Source organism: Sander vitreus, chromosome 3 (assembly GCF_031162955.1).
Source record: "Sander vitreus isolate 19-12246 chromosome 3, sanVit1, whole genome shotgun sequence".
Taxonomy (NCBI): Eukaryota; Metazoa; Chordata; class Actinopteri; order Perciformes; family Percidae; genus Sander; species Sander vitreus.
Genome location: NC_135857.1, coordinates 1,454,974 through 1,473,114, shown reverse-complemented (window position 1 = coordinate 1,473,114; position 18,141 = coordinate 1,454,974). Strand labels below are relative to the sequence as shown.

Here is an 18,141-nt window from a genome sequence, read left to right as displayed (position 1 = left end):
GCTGTAAGAACGTGTGTGAGCAGGTGAACTGTTTGCGTTTCTATGAGTTTCCACAATATCTGTAGCTTGCATGCCAGTTCTTAACCCTAACTATTAGATGGATTACCATGATATATATATATATATATATAAATATATTAATATTAGGGCTGTCAAAGCGATTACATTTTCTTAATCGCGATTAATCGTCGAATTTCAATTTCATTAAATTCTATTATTTTGCATTTCAGAACTGTTTTTAAGTCCATATTAACAATGGAAAGCCATTCTTACCAGTGGATCTTGATTGGGAATCAAATGAATGCAAAGAAAGTGACTTTATGAACTTGATTTTTAAGATTTGTATTTGTTTATTATATATTTAATCTAGTCACACATTTGAATTTAACAACAACTTTGAATGCACCACAAGGGTGTAAATTACCAGTTTCATTGAACGCACCGTCTGTGTTGTTTCTCCAACAGCAGCTGCAGATTGTTACATCCCGGTGTTGAATCCTCTACAGTAAAACACTGTCACACTTTACACCGTTTAGCGTTAGCTGTCAGCATTTTAACCGTGTTTAATCCAGCTACTAGCTAGCGGTAGGCTAACGTTAGCTGCTGTCTAGTATAGTGTTAACTAGCTAGCGGTAGGCTAACGTTAGCTGCTGTTGAGTATAGTGTTAACTAGCTAGCGGTAGGCTAACGTTAGCTGCTGTTGAGTATAGTGTTAACTAGCTAGCGGTAGGCTAACGTTAGCTGCTGTTGAGTATAGTGTTAATTAGCTAGCGGTAGGCTAACGTTAGCTGCTGTTGAGTATAGTGTTAACTAGCTAGTGGTAGGCTAACGTTAGCTGCTGTTGAGTATAGTGTTAACTAGCTAGCGGTAGGCTAACGTTGGCTGATGTTGAGTATAGTGTTAGCTAGCGTCACATGCAGCGGGGTTTGTGTTTCCTGTAACGGTTCAGAGCATCAGAGAGAAGAGCAGACATATCAGTGGCACCAGAATGAGGCACTCAGTTCTGTATTTCCTGCTGCTTTTAGTATTCTTCTAAAATACAAGAAATTGCTTGTTGAATTAAAAAAATATATATATATATATATATATATATATAAATTCCACTAACTTTGGTGATCCTCTGACTTTTTCTCTAGTGCCACCATGATATTGACATATGTGGTTTAATGGAAATATCTCAACAACTCTTGGATGGATTACTTTGACATTTGATACAGATATTCACCCCGAAATACACACGCATGTACATAGACATGCATTATTGGAAAGGTGTCAGAGCGAAGGGGCTGCCACATAGTTGATGCTGCAAGCAGTTGGGAGTTTGCTCAAGGGCACTTCGGCAGTGCCCAGGATGTAAACTAGCACCTCTCCAGCTATCAGTCCATACTCCATACTTTGGTCTGTGTGGGACTGGGACCGGACTTGAACCTGCCTCCGAACCCCAAGTCAAGTCCCCACGGAGTGAGCTGCTGAACATGGCAAACCTTCCTTAACATCAGCGTGTTAGCATGATGATGTTTGTTGGCAGAGTTGGTTAAAGGTTGTTTAAGAGTGCTGGGAAAAATGAGCCTATTAACTTGCAATCATCATTGTTTGTTAGGGAGTCATCGTGTTTTCCCTAAGCCCTAAACTTGTCCCTGCCACTCTTTTGCTAACCTCCACCTTCTCTTTCATGTCAGTAGTTCATGTTGAGCTACCCGTTCTAGCCGGAGGCAGGGTATGGAATGATGCTCTTTCTATTAGCTTGTTTGTTTTTCATCTGACAACAGGCTTTGTCCCAAAAGGTGCTGTCTCATCCTTTGGTTGCCACTCAGTCAGTTTCAACAATAAATGCTTTATTCATGTCTCCCACCCTTTCCTGAACTGTACATCCCCTCTCTCTAGAACAAAGCATTCAGTCATGACTCAGTCAAATAATCATTATGGTTCCTTAAGTACCTGTGTGGAGAGGAGGAACTGGCAGTCAGAGTTGAGGAATGTGCTTCAATAAAGCTGCCTTTGAATGCTTTCTCAGGAAATGTCATAACAGCAGGTGAAAAAAAAATAAAAATGAGACAGAACAGATTAGTTCTGCAGCTGCCAGTGGCAAGCAGCCATCAGTACACCTGATGGTCGAGCAGAGGGGTCTTTCCCACTCTGAGGGAAATGGACTGTTACTCTAAAGTCACAACAGAAAGTATCCCTGTAAATCATAGTTTGTTGCCATATCTAATGTAGTCCAATGTATTATCCAGAGTAAACAGTTATCCACCATGTGTATCAACCTCCCAGTTTAAAGTGTAACAGACTACTTTCTCTTTTTTAACTATCAACAATTCCCCTGAAGAGAGCAAAACCAAAAATGAATTTGTCCCTCTAACAAGTATCATCTGTGTAGCCAAAGCCTAATATTTTTCATTCCTCTGTGCCAAAGAGCTCTATTGTCATCTAAAAGCTATTGAAAACACATAAATGAACATGGCCGGTGAGGTCTGTTCTGACTTCTCTCTCTGAAGAGTTTGCTCCATGTTGGGCAGACATCACTTCTCTTGGTTCTTTTATGTGTTTTTAATAGTTGTTGGACTATAAGTTGGACATTTTATGGCACAGAGGTATAAGCTATAATAAAAAGTATAATATAATTTCAGGCTTGTCCTTTAAAAGCTCCTATGTGGATTTGAAACATTCTGCCTTTGGGGACTCCAAGTGGTAATATCAAAAAAGACACTGTGGCAGACTGCAGTGCACAGATTGAAGGCTGAAAGCAACACACAGACTGTACCAATTTCACCTTCATTACTGGATTTTTTGACAAACTAATAATTTAAAATATTCTATAATCATAATGAAATTCTACACAGGGGCTTTAAAGGGGCAAACGCAGTGTCAAGCTCACATAGAGTGGCCCTTTATCTGTTCGTCTCAACCCTGTTCTCAGTGTCTATGAGTGACAGACTGTGGACAGCAGAAGGTTGTCAGGCTGACAGACCACCATCACACAGCCCCACCACCCCCGCCAACATGCTACTTACACACTGCCAGGCCAGCACCCCCTTCAATTACAGACTGGAACAACAAACCAGACCAGCATCATTCCCTGTCAGCTGCCATGCAATTCATACAGGTCTAGGCACACATACAACCCTCTGCAAACACACATGAACACAAACATTTGACTACTGCAGTGGAATTGAAAATACAGCCAACTATAGCTGCTGTATTGATTAATTTAGTTGCTATACAATAAGATGGTGTAGCTTTTTATAAATGTATTGCAACCTTACATTCATGCATGCATTGTGGACGCACAATGGCACAGTTATGCACGTGCACACACACACACACACACACACACACACACACACACACACACACACAAACCTCTGAATATGGTTTAAACATACAGTATACACACACAGACACATACACATACACACACACACAGAGAAAACATCTCATGAATATTGAACAAGTTTTGAGGGTTCCAACTGAACGCACCCCTTTCTATGTACTGTCTGTCATTGTTGAATAATTGATCCTCCCCTTTGCAATCTCCATTTGTCAGAATGAACAGTTGTGCTTCTGTGTTCCCTTTCCAAGAGGAAATACACTCTTCGCGGCTACAGCTCAACAGGCATATGTGAAATACTGAAGCACGTCTTATTTGTCACAGAGTTAATGTTTTATCCAAATGTACGGTGTTTGCATTCAATGCTGAACAGGCAACTTCAATTTCACAATGTTACGTTTGTTGACAGGTATGAGATCAAGTATGACAAGGACGACTATGTGCTGAGAGTGAAGAAGGCTTCCATTAACGACGAGGGCACGTTCACCTGTGTGGCAGAAAACCGCGTGGGCAAGCTGGAGGCCTCCGCCACTCTCACAGTCAGAGGTACCAAACACCTTTTGTCCTTTTGTTATTTTTTCACATTAGCTAGCACGTGTCAACATTTGTCATGCACCACTGAGGTTTATTGTACTTGTACACCTATATACGGTGAGGTTTGGATTGGCAGTTTATTCCATAGGGTCCCCTTTACACAAATGGAAATTGAGAATGCTGACTTTCACCGCTCAGAAAGATGTAGACAGTCTATGAATCTGTTTAATTATTAACATTTCCGAGTGCAGCGTCGACACACTCTGCCACCCTTCCCCCATCGTGGTGGTCTGCTAGCCACGCTAGCCTCCATGCTGTAACTACCCAGTCAGCAAAGCCATTTCACAGATTACTGGTGCACACCGCCAGTCCACCACCTGTGGTTTGCAGGGTTAATAAAAACATTCTAACCATAATTTTGCCTCTTTTCACCACTCTTTTTTCCATTACACCCAAGCGTTTAAGGTCTCTGTGGAGCGCTTTGCAAGCAACACAGGGGGCCAGAGGGAGATAAAACAAGGTCTGGGTTGACTTCTCTTTTTTGAAGGTGGATTTGTGAAAGTAGCATATTAGTGTTTTACTTGATGGCGAGGAAACATACAGTAACACAGAGGAAACACTGGGGAACCACTACCTGCACCAACTCTTTTGGATAGAGAGTGGGCTTTCAGACGCTCCGGTCTTTGGATGAAACCCACATGCTGTCTTCACTTTGAAATCTTTTTGCTCTCTCTCCTCCTCTTGCTCTCTTTTTTCTGCCCTGTCCATCAGCACCAGTGATAAACCCATCTTTGCCTTGCTATTACAAACACAAACCATCTGTAGAATTGTAGATTTCATTAATGCAGACAGCGAAGGTCCAGTAGTATGTTTGTCCCTGACAAGTAGAATTGGCTGGCCCCCGCACGTACAATATATAAATGCAATTGAAGATTTCCAACCACCAGGGGGCGCTCATACCAGACTGCCTTTGACATTCTGTGTCTGAGAAACCGGGTTTGAGTGAATCAATAAAACTGTCCAGTGGACAGTGGACACAAGCTACTGGATCCTCTCTGCCATGCTTACCCTGTGCTAGAGATGTGTTGGCCCAAACACAACATGTCATTCATTCTGACTGATTTTTTTTTTTGTCTTAATTTATTGTGTTTGTTCTGTTCGTCCTTTGTTTTACATGTTTGTGTGTCTGTGTCTTAATTTGTTTCTTTTGTGTATCCACTCCTCCATTGTTGTGTCTCCAGCTCGCCCTGTAGGTAAGTACCCATCCTTCTGATTAGATTCCATCCTGCATGCCTTCTCCATACACATTAATGCATTTGACTGCCTGACAATCAATTACCATTGCTTTAACATTACTGTATTTAACTAACACAGGTGTTACCTCACATTGTCTACCCTAAGAATTGTTGTTTGCAAATAGTTATGTACTCTGTGGAGATTTTACAGCTCCACCTGGATTACTAAAACACTAATGGCCTATTACACCCGGACTGTAGGCCAGCCTAATCAATGTAGCCAACTGCAATCATTTTGTTTGCAGCAACTTCATGGAACTTAGAGACAAAGCTCCAAGGGAACATATTTTTTTTAAATATGGCTTCTAAGTTTCCTGAGCATTCATTTATGTGTTGGACTTAATTAAGTACATAGAATGTACTTCAAATAATAATTAATTAATACTTCATCATTATTAATTATTAATGTGACATTGTGATGGAACTGGAGTAGGTTTTAACGACACAGTACAGCAGCACAGATTTATCAACTGCATTAACTCAAACGTTCCATCTCTCGTGTAGCTCTAAACTGAAGGCTCTATAGATTCTAGACTCTGTCCTTTACAATGAATGAGTGGGCTGGCAGTCTGATAGTCTCAGACATTGTCATCTCATATGGTCCAGGACGTGTTTAACTTGCAAGTCTTGAGGCCATCTGTGGATTTTTTGGAACACAAAGCTGAGATCTGTTTGTTTTGGATGAGCTTCTTTCCTTCTGAGCCCCACAACACAGAGCTGAGAATCTCATTGTATTTCCCTATAGATTGGGACAAGGTCAAGGCAGAACCAAATATGATACATTTAAAATGTTAAATTGTTAGAGGAAGTTAGTGAAAATGGGCATCTGGAGAGAAAGGTGTGCGGTTTTGAGAGTAGAAACAGGAGGAATGATGGAACAAGAAACATGCATCAGGACAAAGAATGGAGAAGAAAAGAATAGCAGAAGTGTGTGTCGAGACAGGCTTGACTGGCAGAAAAACCCAGACACTGCCTCAGTGGCAGGCCTTTGGTTGCCAAAACAGCAGTAGTTGTTCTGTGATTGTCAAACTGTCAGCTTTCAAAAAGATGGAGGAAATTACACATTCAATCTGCCTGTGGGAAGAGACAGTAATTGCAGTCAACTTCTGAATAAAATATGATTGAACGTGGGATTTGAAAGCAGGAAGAAAAGCTTTAGTTTGTGTGCCTGGGTGTACTGAATGGATGTCTCTCTGTCCATTTGTTCTTTTCACCCTGACTTCTGTTTTCTGCTGAGCCCTCTCCAAACCAGGCAGATGTGGCTTGTCATGAATTTAATATGGGCGCCTGATCATGTTTTTCCTTAGGAGGGGACAGAAAGGAGGCTCTCACATGTCATTAAGGGTCTCTATATCAGAAACAGGGCCAGTGTGAGTTAGCCCTGAGCCAGTCTGTGAAACTGTCACACACTGGCTTCCTCTTGATTTTCTTTTTTTTTTTTGATCTGTTCTTCTCTGTGGGCCTCCCACCCCTTCTTAGATCCACCCCGTCGCATTTGCCATACATGTTTTATTCCTTTTCCGATGTAATTTAAAAAAAAAAAACGAAAGAAAGAGAGATTGAAAGCAGTGCCACAGGTATAGAATGAGCCCAATATTAATATCAGGCCTCCAGGAAAAGCTACTGTTTCAGCTGATAGAGTAGAGTTGATGTTCTAACCTTGTATCACGTGTTCAAACAGTCAAGTGGAATAGGAAACATACTTACTTGAATAGGGTATCTCGGTTACAAAAAGCTGGATGATGCCAAGTTGTTGGCTACAGTGAAGATGATTCACAAACAGGGGTAATTGATTTATTAAGTTTGATGAAATCTAGCAGAACATCAAATGTTTGTTTTTGACATCCAGCTGCAAACACTCATCCATACAAGCAAAATCCAATTATAAACATAAAAAAACATTCACATAATTTAATTCTGTTTGACAGTATTTAGTATAATAAATATAGAAATACGTTGGGTAAACTCTTTTTTATAAATTAATTTCATTTTGTGTGCAACAAGAGCCTATGAGAACGGGAAAGAATTAGACTGATGAAGAGTGTGAGAAAGGACAAGGCCGGGCGATGCAGTGATAGGGACCAGTCTGTAAGGTGTTAAACCATATTTTTAGCGAGTAGTTAGCAGTGCAGTGTGTGGGATGGAACAGAGCAGAGGAAGTGAAGGGAGGGAACTGAGTCCTTGCCAGAGCATGATTTAGGAGCTCTGTATCAGGCCCAGCATTGTGAGAGACACAAGATATCCAAGCTGCAGAAGGCCAAACGGGAAGGCAGTAAATCTGTAGCCATCTGTAGCATTCCCAACTGTGTGTATATTTGACAAATACACACCCCCAAAAAGGGATTACATGGAGAAACCAGCCAAATGGGAAGAGTTAGGCCTTACTGGAACCAGCTGGCTTGTCAGTGAAAGGACTTACAAAGAAACAGAAATGGTGCAAGATGTTGCATTGCAACAATTCAGATTTTTTTTGTCATAGAATTTACCAATATTGTGTCAAAAATGTCTTACGTTTTCATTTTGTTTGCCTAAATAAAATGGCCTCTACTACCCATTGTCAGCACTTAACTCAGAGTTTTTCATTTGTTGACTTTCATTATCTCTCCAGGGCCCATGTTTCCTCCTGTAAGGAGGTTTTATCTTGGCAAACATGGTACTTGTCAACACGGGACTAAGACCCCCAGTGACAGCCATAGAATAAACAAGCAGGGGTCTTGGGTCATGCAGTAAATTACCTCAGATCAAAGTTCCAGTTTTGCAGCTGATATAATTGCTAATATTTGTCAGTTGTACTTATTATTAGCATATGGCATCTGTGTGAGGAATAAAGGTTACTGGTAGTGCATAAAGATATGGACTTAAGGGGAAAAAGTCTTCTTTGCGTCTATGCTAGAATCCATTGTCATCCTTATGCAGTACACTGAAGCTTTTGATTATTTGAGATAAAAATATACCGTTTAAACCGATTTTTCAAATAAAAACATCATTGCTGGTGTTAAATAATAAAGCCTCCTTAACCCACCATCAGAGAATGGTCAGGGAGCGAAGAGAACTTGTATCTAATCTCTAAACTCCTCTCTCTTTATTATTGAACTGCAACTGCCAAGTTGTCAGTCAGAAATGTCTCACTCTGTCCCGACTGCGTGTGTGACAACTGGTCTGGCTCCTGATGGAGTCGTGAATATTGACTAAGAAAGCTTCACACTACGATTTCAAAGTTTGATAGCTTTTCAAGCCTCTTCTCTATTTGATGGAGAGGTGTTAGCTTGTAGTGTGGTAAACACAGAAAAAGTCTCTTTAAATCTCTCACTCCTTGTTGTTACAACTTTGATAAGAAGTACTGAGCCACTTCAGATCTGGACTTTTCTATGAGACGCATTCTGATAAAGACTAAATCTTACATATGGAAATTTAGACATGATCAAGCCTTATATGTCTTTACCTGTTCATAGTTTTGGATGTTTCCTGGGCATGGGTGTGCCTTTGTGTTGTCTCAGATCTAAGTGCCTTTGTGAAAAGTCACTTCTCCTTGTGAATGCCAATGTGACTGTCATTCATTCAGCCTTAGCTTCACCTGGATGAATGGCCAACCTGGTTACCATGACAATGATAGTCATTGGTGTCCTCCCTCTGTTCAGAGCCATTAGAGAGCAATGGATATAACGCTGCATGGAAGCTCTGTACAGCACTCCCATTTTGATTTGACCATGTGGTATATTGCTTGTCTTTGCTTGAAATCCCCAAGCCCTGATAATCTCTAGCCCTTATGTTTGGCCTAACTGTGTACCACTGGTCTACTAACACTGGTGTTTTTGCCCTTTGACTTCAGCTGCACCCCAGTTTGTCATCCGCCCAAGGGACCAAATTGTGGCTCAAGGCCGCACTGCCACCTTCCCGTGTGAAACCAAAGGAAACCCTCAGCCTGCTGTCTTTTGGCAGAAGGAGGGAAGTCAGGTAAGAGCAAACGACCTCACACAACCAAGTGTGGAAAACATTTGTATCGTTTTTATTGCTTTTTTGCATTATTTCTTACATGCGGAAATATATTGCTCTCTTAGTCGGCAGCTTTTGTTATCTACTGTGCGTCTAGTGTTATCAACACTCAGCACTTTGTTTGGATTTCCTTGGCTGTATGCACACTTGCTGAGTACTTATGATTCTCTTGCCCTACACATACACATTACACACACATACATACACATACACACAGCACTGCAAACTACACTATCTGTCATCAGTATCTTTACTACAGACACAGATACACCTTTGTTCTCAGGAGCCGCAAAACGACAGTGTGCCTGGCAAAGTGCTAATCGGTTTTCCATGACCCTGCACTGATAAGAACGATCCTATCCCTCAGTCAAGCAGATACCCATTCAAATACCTGGGTGTCCTCACAACGCTCAACAACTGTGCCAATTAGGAGCCTGTTGGGGCTTGTAGATGAGCCAGAGATATGATTCAGCCCTGGCTAAGGTTCAAACACACACACACACACACACACACACACACACACACACACACACACACACACACACACACACACACACACACACACAGACACACACACACACAGCCTGCAGGCCAACAATTACAGCAAAGTTCTCTTAAAAGAGTGAACAGAAGTGAGACACATGCATACTCATGTTTTCACAAACATTTGGTGTAATACTCACCCACTTACCCCTTACCAATGTGTGACCTAAAGGTTACAGTACGACTCAGTAACACTGAGTCATGTTGTAAACTTCTTCAGATAGAGAAGATTTATATTCGGCGTGTGTCTCACATAGTTATTAAAGATGAGCCTTTTGAAATGAATGTACTACAAACACTTTTGTACAAGCAGTTGCACGCCCTCGCTATCTCTGCACTTGTCTCTGTGTTTATCGATGCTTTCTGTACCTCACCCACATTGACATATAAAAGGTATAAAGGTATTTGTTGAGATAACAAATTAAAGCTATCATTCAGTATAGTAATTAAATGGCAGACAGACCTTTTTTCTCACACTTGAGGATAATGGAGTGTACATCTCTCATGTGCTAGAGATGCGTGGAGCCTAATTAAAAACAACAACATAATTTGTTGCATTAAAGAGATTAGGTGTAATTAAATCCAGTTAATGTATTTGTGGGTTACCTTTGGGAATCATAAGAAAATAGGCATAAAAAAAATATAGGGGATAAAGCGGCTCTCAGCAGTGTCATCAGTGCTTTGATCCTGTATATTTATTCTAAATTATGTGGGATTAATTATCCCTTCCTCTATTCTAAAGCTACATCGTATTATATTCAGTATTAGCCCAACTCGTATGGGGTGGTCTCTGTGGGTAAAAGAGCAGCGAAACTGCTGTGGAATTGAAGCAGAAAGGAAAATAGTCATGGCGCCAACAAGAGCAAAAGTTGCCTTCATAACACAGTGGAGCCTCTGGCTTGGCACAAGAATAAGTATGAAACCAAGTCTTTATGCTGTATACATGTTGGGAAGTTTGTGAGGTTGGTTAACCAAGTGATAGATGAAATTGTTCTTACTGTAGCTGTAATAGTCTGATCTGTGTGTATGTGAGTGTGCACAGTTTGTGTGTGAGTTAGGCGGTGGTGGGTATGAGTGTTTTGTCATATTTCCAGGTTGTACTGTTTCCATGTTCTCACTAATTGTCTGTTTGTACCTCTTTCCTGCAGAATTTGCTCTTTCCCAACCAACCCCAGCAGCCCAGTAGTCGCTTCTCAGTGTCACCCAGCGGAGACCTCACCATCTCATCTGTGCAGCGGGCAGATGCTGGTTACTATATCTGCCAGGCTCTGACCGTTGCAGGCAGTATCCTCGCCAAGGCTCAACTGGAGGTCACAGATGGTGAGGGGAAAACCAACGCGTCCTGTAACATCTTCCATGCCAGCACACTAGCACGCACCTTAGCACAACTGCAAATGCAGAGAAGTTGGTTCATATGTGCATATAAACACAGATGTACTTTAAATATGTATGTTGGATTCTGCCCCACATGTATTTAGACAATTACCCCTCAACAAACAAATTATTAACACTGGCATAAATAACATCTGATTTTAGTTTGTCATGGTTTAAGTGTAACACATTTCTTACTTGCTAAGTTCATATGGGAATTTGGCCCATGTGAAAGTATAGGTACACAAGAAATGTGCAGGCATATATTCAGCTGCAGTTTGAGAAATGTCAGTATGCCCATGACCTTTGCAGTACGCTCTTTGTTTCTTTTTTTTTTATGTCACAATTTAATTAACTTTTTCTACTTTTCCTTTTGGAAAGGAAATAAAGCATTGCCCTTGAGTTCCTTCAAGTTTAATGATCAGCGTTTTTGTGTGAGTAGGCGACGTGCAAGTATATGTGTGAGGGAGGAAGCAGGAGAAAGAGACACAGAGAAAGAGAGGGGGCATGATTGAGTGAGTGAGTGAGTGACATGGGTTTTCTGTGGAATGAATTATGTGGTCCTGCGAGGTGTGGGAGCATCTAATCTGCTCAGCTGCTGTGATGGCAAGATCGACGGCCATCCATATGTCTGCTGAAGTACCTGCTAGTAGAAAGATTAAAAGCCAACATTTTATCTGAAGTAGGAATGGTTCTATTGCACATACACAATTGGTATGTCCTTCAATTGCCTGGAATAAAATATCACATTTAACAGCCAAAGACTGGCTTATCAACAGTTTTTAATAGCAAAAGGCATGTTAGCAAGACGGGTGTTGGTCTAAAAGAAAAGGAGGAAAGAGTACAGGAGGGCCATGGTGAGGTCACGGCCACACCTGCCGCAGTCTTCATTTGATTTACTGCCCCAAACCCCGACAGTCTGTGGAGTTCAAGGAGATCTGTAATGAGAAATTCCTGATCCAGAGACCCAAGGCCTTAGTTGAGCCTTGCCTCCCCCCTCTGTCACTCCTACATGTCATCAACACATACATCAGGCACATCCCTGTGCCTGGCAATTTCTTATGTTTGTGCATTAGCTTCTGTCACTAGTCATAGCTTACTGTCTTCTCTTAATGGGGAAAGTGTTGGAGTCATAGACTTCACTTAAAACATGTATTAACAAACATGGTTGCCGATGATAATTCAGGCTACTTAGTAGTGAAATAAAATGCTTTATTCTAGCTTATAATGTTGGTGTAAATCTATCTATCTTTCAAAACTGACAGAAAACCTTCGGGGTGTGTTCATGAGATAAGATAAACAAGCAGCAGGTGCTTTGAATACTCTCTTGGCTTACTTTCAGATTTACATGATTGCATTCTCCCTAATATAAACATTCAAGAGCACTAAAACAAGAAGTGAAATATTATTGAAATGGATGTGTGATGTTTGGCTTTTGATAGATAAAATATCAGGTTTCTATACAATTTTTCTCTTTCTGTCTTAGGTGACTCATAGCAAGGGGTGACCACAGCACAGCAGAAGTGTATTACTTGGAACCACTACCTTTTGTCAGATGTAGCTGCTAGAGTGAGAATAGGGGTGGAAATGAGGGTGTGATGATGTGTTGAAAGGTTACAGAGGTAGACTTGGTAATTAGCCCCTGCAGGTCTGACTTCATTAATCCATACCGTCTAATTAATGTGGGTTCTGTGATGCCAGGGGGACTCCACATTATTCAACTCTAAATATATAAACTGCCTCTGTGCTAGAGCGCTAACGCTCTCTGAGATCACCTCTGACATACCCACTATTTCATTGAAGAGACCCACAGGCTTTTTTTTTGGCACATTATAACAAATGAATTTGCTCATGCAAATGGAATTCATCACAGCATTAGCATTCGTCTAAAGTGAACTTAAAACAAAATATTGTCTTCTCTGATTATTTAAAGATTTAGATTTACTAATCCTATCTCTGTTTAAATCTCATGAAAGTTGTTTTCAGTAACCTTTAGTATTTGAAATTCACCTTTCATTGTGCCCCATGCTTCACATAATGAAGTATTTACCAGAACCACACTGAGTCAATAGGCAAGAGTCTCACCGCTAAACTGTACCACAGAGTCTAGAGTAGTGTATAAAAATAAGGCTACCCAGGCAGTAACTGGAAACTGCTTAGCATCCCTCTGCCACATCAACGAAACTAGTAACACTACTCAGCTGTTCTTTTCCCTCCTTCCTGGAAATACAGGATATGGTCATTGTTCTGTGGTGTAATTACAGGACCTGCAGAGAAAATAGTCGACTTTATGATAGATACCCACATCCACCCTCGGTGCATTTTATGATCAACACTGTCACTCAGTTTATTTTACAGTCAGGCGCCTTATGTGAACACAGATTTTACATTTGGACTTCAGAATGATATGAATAATATGTTCACATTTTTGTCTTTGTATCGCAGTGCTCACAGACAGGCCACCACCCATCATTCGCCAAGGCCCATCCAATCAGACACTTGGGGTGGACAGTGTGGCGCTGTTGAAGTGCCAGGCATCAGGAGACCCCATCCCCTCCATCAGCTGGCTGAAGGATGGGGTCAGTCTGCTGGGAAAGGACGCCCGCATGTCCCTGCAGGAGCTGGGCAGCCTGCAGATAAAAAATGTCAAGGTAAAGCATTTCATTGGTTTTACTGGTTTAAGATGTATTTGTGCTTCTGTGCCAATGTTATATTACAAGCATTGTCCGTAACTGGAGTTGATCTGTAAAATATTGTATTGTCAGCTCCCTTATTGCTTCACACTTTGTCATCACTCTATTTTCTTGGTTAAGTGTCTTGATTTAAGATGTTTATACAGTTATATGCATTTGTATGGGCATGCCTACAACACTGCAGGATACGAGCGTTAGGGCATGTAGGATTCAGTAAGACATGGCTTAAGCAAGGTACCATAATGCCTTAAAGAGATGAACAGGCAGCATTGATTTTTTTTAAATTGTTTGATCGTATCACTTAGTGGCACTGCAGCTCCAACTGGGCTCAGCTGTGGAGGGTTGGATTCCAGCTCCAGCTGTAGCATAGAAACATGTATGCACTTACAGATATATATTCACAGACACACACACACACACACACACACACACACACACACACACACACACACACACACACACACGCACATACATTTAGAGTAGATTCAATTTAAAATGTGCATGCCTCACTTTCCCCACTCGGAGGCCTCAGTGGAATATCTATTATGCTTGACAAAGCTGGCGACCACTGACATGTTATTTAATAAATGGAAGGAAGGCACAGGGACAAAAACCAACAAACAACCAAAGTTCCTAAGAGGGATGGAGAGACAAGCCAGCTGTCATCGGTCCAGGGGGTTGAAGCAGCCCACCCTAAATGAATTAGCCTGGCTTTGTTGTGGTCGGCAGGACAGTGGGGAAATGAGGATGGGGAGTGGAAAAGTGATGGAAGGGTGGTGAGTAGAAAATGGAATTAATTAGGAAATTAGCGTCAGCACTTTGAGGCACTCACAAATGACACACAATTTGGCCAGCACATCATAGCGACTGCTCTCAGGATGTGTGAAATGAAATGGCACTAAAAGTGATATTAGTGGTGTCATTATGCACTGTGGGTGTCCACGCTGTTAGTGTATATGTGTTTTTATTCATATATACACGTGTGTTCTACTTTATACCAGCTTTCAGACTCTGGGATCTACACATGTGTGGCTACCAGCTCCAGCGGTGAAACATCATGGAGTGCTTTCTTGGAAGTCAAAGGTAGAAGATGGCGTAATGATTGCATGTATTGTATGTACAGAAAACAAAAATCAACTTATCGGCAGTTTTCACTAGAAAAAATCTCCTTCTCTCCATTCAGAAACAGGTGGAGTGCTGGTCATAAAAAAACATGATGAGAATGAGCTTCCAGGCCCGCCATCTAAACCTCAGGTCACTGATGTCACCAAGAACAGCGTGTCCTTGTCCTGGCAGCCTGGGATGGCTGGAGCATCACCTGTCTCCTCCTTTGTTATTGAAGCATTCAGGTTTGTTTAACCAGGAACATCAAACCCTCACTCTACAGTATGTATCTACTATGTAGCAGCCTTGGTAGTGTGAGGATTGCAGGTACAAATATATTGTACTGTGTGGAAAGACACTGAAAAATAATGTGAAACCACCTTTTTCTCTTCCATTGCAGCCAATCAGTGAGCAACAGCTGGCAAACAGTAGCAGATCATGTCAAAACTACCCAGTTTACCGTCAAAGGCCTCCGTCCCAACACCATCTACCTGTTCATGGTCCGAGCAGTCAACAGCCAGGGGCTGAGTGATCCAAGCCCCATGTCTGATCCTGTCAGAACGCAAGGTACTTTACATAACATGAATATGAAAGGAATGTGTTATATTTACAGTATTTATTAAATAAATGTATAGTTAATTCAGAACTTGTCATAATCACTTTCACTGGTGGTGGAATGTGGTGTTTTTTTTTGCTGAATATAATTTTTGTTTCTACTGATAGGGGAAGGTCATTGTGCTCCCCTTCAAAGTGTGATACTTATCAGCCCCTCTCAGCAGTCTGCAGCCAATAGCTATACCGAAACACTGCACAACTTTCCAGAGGTCACATTTGCCATCTCAGCTCAGCTCATTAAGGCTACACTTTAGCAATTATGTAAAATAAGCATGTCTACTTTTGGAAAGCCTAACTGTGTTAGTGCTATCCCTGCTATGTTAATGATCATAACTGGAGAAAATGACTGCCTCCAAACCCAAAGAAGATTTGATTACTGGACCGGACAGACCACAGTCTCCAGATTACACTGATATGTTAAGTCCCCGGCAAAAAAAAGAAATCAGTCAAAAGCAACTTTTGGCTGATGCAAGCCAAGAGTGTGTTTGAAAAAAAGTGGAGTCAATTTGAATTGCAGCATATCTGTCTTATGCTGAGGTGAAGGTATTGAGATGATATATCAACGTGTTTATTGACAATGGCATGCATTGATGACAAATTGATTTTTCACTTCTTTTTAACTGTTTGGCCCATCTTGCATTAATAGTGTGGCCTGTGATTCATGACCGCCTTGGGTTGTCTGAATGAAGCTTTTTATATATATATATAATTCTTCTTGTAAGTTTTTTGCTTCCCTTCAGTAAATAACTCAAAATGTTGCTCGCTTAAACCACACTCAGTATCTCATACATTGGAGTTTTTATTGCTTGTAACTTGAAACATGTGCATGTGCAGAATGGGAACTGAGCTGGAAAATAGTGTCTAAGGGCGTTTTCACACATACCTCATTTGGTCCGGACTTTCGGACTTTTCAGTATGATCCGAACCAAAATTACAGGTGTGAAACCTCCCCCGGACCACGGTCCGGATTAAAAGACTAAATTTTGGTCCGATAAAAAGAGGTGGTCTCGGTCAGGACCAAACATGGTCCGGTTCGTTTATAGTGTGAAAGCATTTTTTGGATGGTTCGGACTTTCGGACCAAATGCAAGAAGCTCTGGCAGGCTCTCCTTGTGTTACAAGACCGGGGAATAGCTCCTTTAAGGAACAGCTCGGTGCTTAGTGTGTAGGCTACGTGAGAGAGTGACGGTGAATGTGCTCAGAGCAGACAGCTGTCGGCTATCGGAGCTGAGAATACATCAGCAGTTTATTTGTTAAGTGGTAGTAAATGTACAGTGTAGGTTTCCGTTTGGCCCTGAATAAATTTTCCAGAAAGAAAGTTCCCGTGTCTTTGCTTCTCAACATCACAACAAAACAAAAAGAGCCGCGGCAGTAGAGGAGAGCAGCAGTCAGCTGAAAAAAACGACACAGAGAGAGATACGAGAGGACGAAGAAGCCCGTCTACAAACCAATCAATTCTAAGTATCTGGAGACGCAGCTCACGTATGTGATGACGGCAGGACGTAGTTTTGTCACGTATAGATATTTAGTGCGCTTGCATAACTGCAGTGTGAAACCAAAACTTAGCGGATCAAATGTAGACAATGTAACAAAAACATGAACCTTGGTCCGGACCTTGGTTCGGACTTTCATGTGTGAAAATGCCCATAGTGTCCATTCATCTTCCATCCAATATGTCTGGGGTCTGGCGCATTCAGAGTTCATTTGTTGATGCGGTTGTTCAGTCAGGCCCCAGTAAGTGCAGACAAGTCACACATCTGAAGAACTTTGCCAGCCCAGTTCTCCTTTCTTTTCTCCAAACCAGACAGGAGCCTCAATACAAAACGGAATGAGGTCATTTTAATGCAGATGAAGTTGCTCCTTTTTAAATGAAGTCGTAATCACTAAGTGCACGCTTCCTTGTTGAAAGTGATTGGTCTATTCATTCACTCTTTTACCATTCCACGTCTGATGGTGATGAAGCAAGGTGTATTGTGAGTGAGATCTGTGAAAACCATGTGGAGGAGAGTGGGCAACATTTTATTGTGTGCCCTCTCTCTCTTTCTCATTGTTCTTTCTTGCTCTCTCATAGATATAAGTCCTCCAGCTCAGGGTGTCGACCACAGGCATGTACAGAAGGAGCTTGGTGAGGTCATAGTTCGGCTACACAACCCAGTTGTGCTGAGTCCCACAACCATTCAGGTCACCTGGACGGTAAGGACAGCTTGTCTTTTTGCATACAGAATCCAATTATAGTAGTACATCATTCTCATTTGTTCAGCTCGAGTCTTTGCACTGGAAGAACTTTGTCCGATTTGTAGGTGGTTTTCTTATCTCCCCACATTCTTTTGACATCATTGATTTTGTAAAATTGAGTCATAAAGTCAAGATAGTTTATATTCTAAGATCCCTCTTTAAAACCATAAAGGTGCAGCTCGAGGCAACAATTTGTTTTATGTCAGGGAATTTTAGTCCGGTTGTTCCCCCAGTCTGCACCTCTGATTGGTGACTTAAAAGTAACTGAACATCAAATAGCTGAAAAATTGTTTCTCCTAACCACACTGAACATCACAAGAGGTGTCCGAGACATCTGGTTGTTCATCAATCTTCTGCATGTCTTCAGCTGCTTCCCTCTTAAAACAAAGACTTTGCACAGATGAAATTAGATTGAAATTAATGTTTGTGGT

The 18,141-nt window shown here is 41.4% G+C and overlaps 1 protein-coding gene across 1 annotated transcript in view; it reads left to right on the top strand.

Moving 5' to 3' along the window:
* The window catches only part of robo2 (roundabout, axon guidance receptor, homolog 2 (Drosophila)), a 164,900-nt gene that overhangs the window by 107,392 nt on the left and 39,367 nt on the right, over positions 1-18,141 (top strand). The window contains exons 6-14 of the mRNA XM_078245603.1: positions 3,738-3,874; positions 5,104-5,115; positions 8,987-9,111; positions 10,842-11,013; positions 13,510-13,715; positions 14,759-14,840; positions 14,941-15,106; positions 15,262-15,428; positions 17,547-17,668. Of these exons, the coding sequence (XP_078101729.1) occupies positions 3,738-3,874; positions 5,104-5,115; positions 8,987-9,111; positions 10,842-11,013; positions 13,510-13,715; positions 14,759-14,840; positions 14,941-15,106; positions 15,262-15,428; positions 17,547-17,668 (1,189 nt within the window). The remainder of the gene's footprint in view (positions 1-3,737; positions 3,875-5,103; positions 5,116-8,986; positions 9,112-10,841; positions 11,014-13,509; positions 13,716-14,758; positions 14,841-14,940; positions 15,107-15,261; positions 15,429-17,546; positions 17,669-18,141) is intronic.